The 8909-nt window shown below is 45.7% G+C and overlaps 1 protein-coding gene across 3 annotated transcripts in view; it reads right to left on the bottom strand.

The window, feature by feature from the left end:
• Window positions 1-663: 663 nt before the first annotated feature.
• MAP3K13 (mitogen-activated protein kinase kinase kinase 13) overlaps window positions 664-8909 on the bottom strand; it is a 161628-nt gene continuing 153382 nt past the window's right edge. For all 3 annotated transcript variants that reach the window (XM_012536245.2, XM_033403197.2, XM_049709895.1), the window contains 4 exons: window positions 7548-8334; window positions 5016-5086; window positions 1997-2294; window positions 664-1149 (listed from right to left, as the gene is read on the bottom strand). In XM_012536245.2, coding sequence (XP_012391699.1) covers window positions 1048-1149; window positions 1997-2294; window positions 5016-5086; window positions 7548-8334 — 1258 coding nt within the window. In that variant the 3' untranslated portion in view covers window positions 664-1047. The remainder of the gene's footprint in view (window positions 1150-1996; window positions 2295-5015; window positions 5087-7547; window positions 8335-8909) is intronic.

The following is an 8909-nucleotide window of genomic DNA, read 5'->3' as shown; positions in this document are numbered from 1 at the left end:
ACATTCTGAGAATGTCCTTTTACAAATTCCACATTTGCTCTTCCAACATTGTTGGACATTCTCTTTTTGTCTTCTCCTTCTCTCCTCCTCAGGCTCTCCCTCCCCTGCCCCCTTTTTCCCTAAAAGAAGCGGCCAACAGGTGGAAAGGAAATAGGCTACAGGAAACTGGCACTTGAGTCTGAAAAATCAACACATTGGTCAAGGTAATGCATTTGCCAAGGTAGTGACATTGACAGCATAAAAAGCAGAAAATTTGTCACGGACAAGGTTGGACACTGTCTGTAAGTCTCACTACCAACGCTGCTCAGCGTTTTAAAAATGAGATCAGCTTTGACACACGCAGTTTTCTTTTTCCTCCTAGAGGAAGCACATGCCCTCAAAGGCCTTGGGTGCAAGTCTCTGGTCTCCAAAATTGTCTAGGTCTTTCCATCACCCATCTGGACAAGCTGGGTGAATTTAATGTGGTCTGTTCACAGATTACCCAGAATTGCTTTTCTTTTGCTGTTTTTGTTTTCTAAAATGTTCAGTATGTCTTGCTCTGGCTCTTTTTCAGTCACTTATGGCCAGAGGAACTGGTCCCCTGTTCAAGCAGCAGTAATACCTCCTGGCTCCACAGATTCCCAAGGATGTTGCTCCTGAATTCCACTTCTGTTCTTTCCTCCTTTCTTTCTCTCTCTCTCTCTTTTTTTTTGCAAGAAATTATTGTCTTTCTCTCTATCATATATAGTTCACTCTTTACAGTACAAAGTGTTAAAATGTCAAACAAAAATAAATATCAGTGTTACAGTAGCTAGAATATTCAATAAAATAGATCCCTGCCATTCTTGATTGAAATGTTCAGTGAGACTTAATTTCATTTGGATATTTTTTTCCAGAGATTTGTGAAGTCTCATGTTCCTGTTATTGCAGCTCACGTCTAGGGGTAAGAAAGATGGGGCAGCTCTCTTCCCAGACAAAAAAGCAGGGAGAGAGTGGGAAGAGTCTGGGGGTGGGATGGATGTGAAATGCCAGTATAGTCATGAGATCTTCAGGGTAGGTATTCTTTCATTACCAAGTAGCAGAGCTGTAGTGTTTATTGGTCCTAACTGTGGCATCAGAACGCTCCCCATCTGAAGAGTCACAGTCCGATTCTTCAAACTGCATAGGATTCTGCAAAGTCAAGACAACATAAGACCTTAATTCCTTTCTGCAATCACTCAGTAAACATATTTTGAGCACCTCTCATGTGACAGGCGCTGTGCTGGGTTGCTCGCTAAGATAAAGGAGATCAGGTCCTGTCCTTGTGGGGTTTACGGAGAAAGAAGACATATAAAGATGATGATGGCAATTATGACGAAGGTGATGACAGTGATAACAGTGCCCCCAAAGCCCTACATATATTGTTTACTATGTCCCAGGCACTGCTGTAAGTGCTTTAACATCTATTAATCCACTCAATCCTCACAACAACCCTATGAAATAGGGGCTGTTATCATACCCATTTTACAGATAAGGGAACTGACCTACAGCGAGGTTAAGTGGCTTACCCAATGTCACACAGTGAGTTAGTGGAAAGGCTGAGATTTGCATCTAGGCAGTCAGATTTCAGGGTCTACACTTCCAACCACTATGCTATCGTGCCTCTCAGAAGGCAGTACCGTCTGTGAACTAAAGTGTTACATGTGCTCTGATAGCATGTAGGGGCTGGTGGGGACACAGAGGAGGGAAGCTCACACCCTTAACCAGGATGGGAGATGGGGTCAGAAGTGATGCTTGAGTGAAATCTTGGAATGAAGGGTTCCTGAGCAGTTCCGTGTTTGTGCTTCCTTTGGGAGAACTGCCCCCATTCTGGGGCGGCTCTGTTATCTCTGTACTTCTACTGACTTCATGGAGGCAGTTGTTTTATCTTATATACTAGACGATGATTGTAAAGGCCCTAAGGACTTGAGCATGTTCTAACCCAAAGAGCTCCAGGAAGGGAAGAGTGATGAGAGGAGAAGAGAGGAGAACCCCCCACCTCATAGCCACGGTCCTCCGCACACAGCTTGCCCAGAGACATCTGCGTCTTCACACGGCGCACAGCACACTCCTTGTCAGACAGCCCGTCTGAATGCGAGGATATCTCAATGGGGATCTCCGGCGTCTGGGACAGCAGGTCATCTAGCTTCTCTGCCAGGCGGTCTTCGAGTTTATCCACTAACTCCTCAGGGCTGTTTGAGTGGTCACTGGTATTTCCTTCCTCTCCGTCAGACACAGAGAAATTCTCAGAGCTAAAGGTTGAATATGACTGGCAGCTGCTGATACAGCGATGGGGCCTAGAACCACAAAGAACCAGAGGAACTTAGTCCCAGGAACGGCTACTTTCCTTTTTTTTTTTTGGCATGCCCTGGGATCTTAGTTCCCTGACCAGGGATCGAACCCACGCCCCCTGCAGTGGAAGCGTGGAATCTTAACCACTGGATCGCCAGGGAAGTCCTTACTTTCCTTTCCTTGTCAGTCAGTCGCAGCCTTGGTGGGAGGTGATCTAGTTCTTTTTTCCTGCCCCTGAGGGAGAGTCAAATCCCAAAAGGTAGAAACTGTTTAAAGCAACAGAGAGAGAAATCTGAGCTCTGTTTGTTTTATATGTTTATGTGGCTCCACACAACGCTCCAAAACTGATGGCTACCGCTGGTCTTTGAGAAAATCCGCTGGTCTAATGACACTGTGTACACCTGTGTGGTATGGAAACGTTCACATTGAGAGTATGCTTCTTATACACAGAGAATCAACCACCTAGGTTCTCAAGGGTGAAAGAGACTTTGGAGAGTCTCTGGTCTGACTCCTCTCCCACAGCAGAAAACTGGAGGCAGAGAAGGGAAGTGACGTGTTCAAGGCCACACAGCAGAGCTGGGCTCGGGCCAGGTCTACTCACGTACCACCATGTCCTTCCCTACCTGCCTGGGCATGGTGGGGCGTTTCTCATGGGGCAGAGCGGCCCAGAAGGCCGACCCCCAACAGAAATGTGCTTGGAAGGAACATTCACTCTGCAGCTGTGGGCGCTGCCCAGCCAGTTGCTGGCTCATTCCAGGTAACATCTGGGTTTAGCTCTGATGAGGCAAAGCTCCTGGGGTAGGGGGAGGGGATTTACGAAAGTTCCTCATTTCTTTTCCATTGTTTGCAAGAAGCCTAGTAAATAAGAATACTGTTAGCTTACGCTGACTTAACAAACAAAACAAATAAGAAAAAAGAAGACTGCCCTTTCCCTCTGTCATTGTCTGATCTTTCTATATTTCTTAGTACGAAGCGATTTTGATGGCATATGATCTGAGTTTGGGTGATGGGCAGGCCAGGTGATGGGCTGGGGGCGGGGGTGGCATCAAGGACACATGAAAAGAGGCCAGATGGAGGAAGCCCATGTGGGAAACGGAAGTTAAAGTAGGACTCACACCTTCTCAAGGCTGGTAATCCAGGGGCTTCCCTGGTGGCGCAGTGGTTAAGAATCCTCCTGCAAATGCAGGGAACACGGGTTCGAGCCTTGGTCCGGGAAGATCCCACATGTCGCGGAGCAACTAAGCCCCTGCACCACAACTACTGAGCCTGCGCGCCTAGAGCCTGTGTTCCACGACAAGCCACTGCAATGAGAAGCCTGCGCACCGCAACTAGAGAAAGCCCACGTGCAGCAATGAAGATCCAACAAAGAAAGAGAGAAAGAGAGAAAGAAAGTCTGGTAATGCAGAAGGGAGACAGAGAGAAGAATGTTATAATATTAAAAGCAAAACCGTGAGGTAAAACCAAAATTTTGCATCATAGCAAGAAAGAAAGGTGGGAAGTCATCAGGTGGGCTGAGTTAATGGTGGTCATAAGAACAAAAGCTGGAAGTAACATAATTGTGATGCCTGTAGAATGAGGTCAGAGGATGAAAAGACATTTTATTCGGGCTCAGTGTCCCTGCATAGGAGAAAACACAGCGTCCAAGGAAACAACAAGACAGCAATGGCAATGTGGTAGGAATAGCTCAGGGGATGAGAACAGATTTCAATTTTGTGTACAGCATAGGGACCTGGAGTACAATTTACCAAAGTACTAGAAGTCCCTTGGTTTTAGGAAATTCCTGGTTCTGGGTAGGTACACAAACCTTCCTGGGGGATTCTTAAAGGCTTCCTCTTCAAAAACAGATGCCTAGTAGCAGAAAAGGCCTCCTGGGAGGAAAACTACCTTCCATACTTCTACAAAAGGGCAGCTCTTAATTCTAGAAATGAGGGGTGTGGTCCTTCTTTAGTCCTATAAGCAAAGTTATTATTGCTGGCTAGGCAGGAAGCTATTTCTAAGGATGGGTGGAAGGAGGACTCGACTCATTTAATTATACTTAATTTGAGGTATAAAACCCAAGGCATGGAGAGTGCTATGGATTTAATTGCATCCTCCCAAAATTCATATGTTGAAGCCTTACCTACAATGTGACTGAATCTGGAGAGAGGGTCTTTAAGAGGTAATTAAGGTTAAATGAGGTCATATGGGTGGGGCCCTAATCTGACAGGTCTGTGGCCTTATAAGATGAAGATCTCTCTCTCTCTCCCCCACCATGTGAGGACACAGCAAGAAGGCTGCTGTCTGCAACCCAGGAAGAGAGTTCTCACCAGGAACCTTGAACTTGGACTTCCCAGCCTCCAGAAGTGGGAGAAATAAATTTCCATTGTTTAAGTCACCCAGTCTGTGGTATTTTGTTATGGCAGCCTGAGCAGACTAATATAGGGAGGTACACTAGAAATCAGTAAAATTACCCATAAAACAGCACAGCCATCTCTCATAAACTGCCCACTATGTTGTCAATTATAACCTTGAATCCATATTTATTTTCCCCATCTTGCAGTTCCTATCTAGTGAATTTGGATAAACTAGAATCTGCTGTGCATAGCCAGCTGCCAAAATGGGCAATGGTAGGTTCCAGCTTCCCTACAAGCTGGCTGTTAGAAAGCAGCCTGTGATCGAACCGGAGGGCAAACTCAGGATTTTCCCTGATTACACTGAAGGCAATCACATGTGTTTATTGGTTTTACCTCTGTCTTCGTGGAAATTCAACTTCACTATCTACTTCCCCTTCTTCCTCTTCAGAGGAGTCATCTCCACTCTGAGGAGAACAAGGAGGGAAGAGTCTTATTTCTCTTTCTCTCTCTCTCTTACACACACACACACACACACACACACACACACACACACACACGCACACAGTCCTTGTAAAAGATTTAATTTTCATCAAAGACATTGAGTGGTAGCTTGCTGTCATTTTTAAACATATATCTCTTCATTCATTTAGCAACTTTCCCTGGGTGTCCATGATGAAAGGCCCTGAACTTGAAGAGGGGAAACTGGAGAAGAGGTCTTGGATTTTGGGGTGGTGTCTTGTAACCACTGTCACTTGTGGTTCTAGGCTCTGATATAGAGACTCCAATAAGAGGTGATCTTTTAGTTCTTCAAAGCCCAACAACTACTTTTTCCCCTTTTATGTACCAATCACCTTTTCACTAATATTATAGTTATTATGCTTACATCATCTCTACAACTAAGACATACATTATTTAGGGTCAGACCCCATCTTGTTGTCCTGTATTCCTCCTCCACCATTAATACAACACTGCATACAAGGTAGGTGCTTAGCACATGACTGAGTCAGCATGTGGGCACAGATAAGAGAACTCTGGTTGGGACATCTGAGGCCACATCATTGCTGGGGCTCTGTGGTTGATCTGGAAGGGTGGGTAAGTGTCCCATCTGAGAACATGATCTTCCCTGTGAGGGAAGATTCCATTTCCCTTCCAGGGCATAGGAACAGCCCCACTTCAGATCAACTGTCATTAATGCATGGGATTACTACAATCCCTTGTGAGGTGGGTAAGTAGGTCCAAATAACTGTACCAAAAATTGAGGATAATTTACCTTTAAAGTCATTTCTGACAATCCATCACTTTTACCCATTTGTATTCTGATGTGCTTTTTTGCGTAGGAAAGACAGGGATGGAGTTATCCTGACTGTGGAGATGAGCACCTCCCCCTAGAAGACCCGTGGGAGTGTATCTCAGCAGAGAGAAGTTAAGCTGCTCTGTGGGAGTGTGGTTTTAGTGAGGCCAAAAGTAGAAGGGGTGTGTTCCGTGGCCTGCAGACCCACGGATGCCTCAAAATGGCATCAGGATGGTTCAAAGATACATGTTACTTGGGAGGGGACGGGGGAATGGGGTGATTGCTAAAGGGTGCAGGGTTTCTTTTTGGGGTGATGGAAATATTCTAAAATTAGTTGTGGTGATGGCTGCACAACTCGAGAGAAAGAACTGAGTTATACACTTTAAATGGGAGAACTGTGTGGTATGTGAATTGTATCTCAATAAAGTTGTTACGAAAAAATTATGTTATTGGCTTTAGGGGTCAGAGGAGCAGAGACTGACTTAGCCCAAATCCACTGCACTACCTGAAACACAATTTATTTCTGGGAAAACTCAGTCAATAGCAGCACTGTATGCGGAGGAAGAAATACAGTTCTGAGACAGTGGCCTTCAGATTCAACTTCTTTTCTAGTAAATGTCTAGTTGACCAAAACATCCTCATTTACATTTTAGACATTTTCATTCCTTCAACTGAACTTCTGATGATGATATGAAACAGTAGTTAGAATTGAGTGGGTGTTTTCTCTGTGCTAAATACTTTTCATACATAGTGTTATTTTTAACACATTAGCAAGATGAGCTCACATTTTTGGAAGGTTGCTATGTGCCAGGTCCTGTTCTAAATGTTTTATATGTATTAACTCATTTAATCTTCACATCGACCAATGAGACAGGGTCCACTATTAGCTCCATTTCATAGATTAGAAACCGATGTTCATAAAGGTAATAAGTGGAAGAGCCTGGCTTTGAACTCAGGTCTGACTCCCAAGTTAGGGCTCTTACCCACAAGGGAGGAGAGGTAGCCCGCCTCCCAGCTAATAAACCACAGGCAGCCAGTGGGCGAGGAACAGGTTTCAGTGACTGAGAACCAGCTGGATCATGACGGTTATTAATTAAGGCGATACTGTGAAGAAAGCTAGTTCCATGGGGGATTAATAGATGTTATTTTAAAAAGGCAATACGGTCACATAGGTGAGGGAAGTGCTGGATTAAACAAGGTTATTGCATGATTTTCAAAGCCTAGGATTTGTTAATGTGAGCTTAGGAAGCTCCAAGAGGGGACAGAGAATACTGTTTCCCAAACATGTTTTATAACGGGAGCCTTCCTTCTTGCTACATCCCTTAGGACTAGGCTAGAGTAGCGGATTCCAAACTATTTTGATGACATGTTGCTAACACATGGCTATTTTTCATTGATAAATTATCTACATTTGAATCAGTCCCCTGATTCAGGAGTTTCCAAAGTGTACTCCTTAGTCCATCACTTAAGCAGTGTGGAAAGTATTAAAAGTAAATAAACTATTTATGCTTTTGTTATCTCATCCTTTTACAAAATGCATATTTTTTATGTACGTTTTATACTGCATAGAATATGACAGGCTCTGACATTCCTTGAAGGCAGTGACACACACCGCGGCTGTCATCACACCTTACCTTCTGAAGGGGCCTTGTTTTTCGAGGTAGCGCTGGGGGGGTGATGTGATGAGAGGTGTTGAGGGATGATGCAGACCCACAGCCGCTGAATTCCTTTTCTTCCATTTTCTCAGAACCTTGGGCATTTTCCGAGAGGGGATTGTGTGCTGGTGGCTTGAAAAGGTTGGGGTTCCTCCCCACGGGCTTGGCAGAGGGGACGTCTACGGACCCATGCTGTTCTGGCCTGCGCTGGAGGCAGGGGTCATAGGGGTCAGCCTGACAACAGCCCCAGGGGCCAGCCTGGCCCTTGTTGGGCTCAGAACTTTTCCAGCAATCTGCTGCCACGGCCGTGGAGATGAGGTCAGGGCTGGAGCCAGGCATCTGTCTTTGAGCATGGCTGCTGAGTGGGCTCCGTAGGGCCGCCGCGGGGCCAAAATACCTCAGGTTGTTGGCGCAGGTTGCAACGTCCTGTCCGTGCATATCGAGTCTGGGACGGTGACTCTGAGACGTGGCAGGAGGGGGTTGCTGGTGTTGCTGCTGCAGAGGACTACGGTGATGGGGAGAAGGGTATTCGGACTGAGCCTGGTGCGGGTAAGTGGGATGGGGTGAATTTTCCCGGGCTGGCTGGCTTTTTAAGATCGCCGCAAAGTCACTATGGCTGCCTCGGCTACTCCCGCGGCGGTGGCGTGGTTTGCTCCGATATCGGCTCTTGCTGCTGGAGGTGGACATTTTGGGACTTCCGGACAAAGGGGATGCAGTGGGAGCCACTTCCACACTGGGGATACCTTCAGATCTCAACAGATCTGGCCTGGGAGAAAAGAACAGGTTTGGTTTTAAACGCATGAAGACACATTCAAGTTTGGGGAAATGTATCCCAGGCCTTAAAGTACACATAATCTTTGAATCAGCAGTTACATACACAGGGATTTATCCAGTGGAGATAATGGATGTGCACAAAGATGTATGTTGGAAGATGTTATGTTAAAGCATTGTTTAAAATAGCAGAAAGCTAGAAACAACCTAATGTCCACTTACAGAGGATTCCCTTTATTCCTTCTGGATTTTATTCTGTGCTTCACTAGCTGAGTACTCAAACCCCTTTAAATTCTAATTTTACCCTACAGGCTTCTTGACCTCTTCCTCATAGTGTCAGCTCTCAGCTTGGTGCCAATATGCCAAGGCACAGGCATGGGCGTTTGCTCACGATCAGAAATCTGTCTGGTGATGGATCCCATGAGGGATCACAAAGGACAGAGGTCTGGGACCAGAGAAGGAAACCTCAGTTAATTGGACAAGAGGCTAAATTCAGGGAGTTTCGTCTAGACATGGTCCCCTTGAGGGCTGCTACTAAGTCATAGCCACCTTTGCATGTGGAGGACACTA

This window comes from Orcinus orca, chromosome 5 (assembly GCF_937001465.1).
Source record: "Orcinus orca chromosome 5, mOrcOrc1.1, whole genome shotgun sequence".
Classification (NCBI taxonomy): domain Eukaryota; kingdom Metazoa; phylum Chordata; class Mammalia; order Artiodactyla; family Delphinidae; genus Orcinus; species Orcinus orca.
The sequence above is the reverse complement of the archived record's forward strand: the minus strand, read 5'-3'. Positions and strand labels throughout refer to the sequence as shown.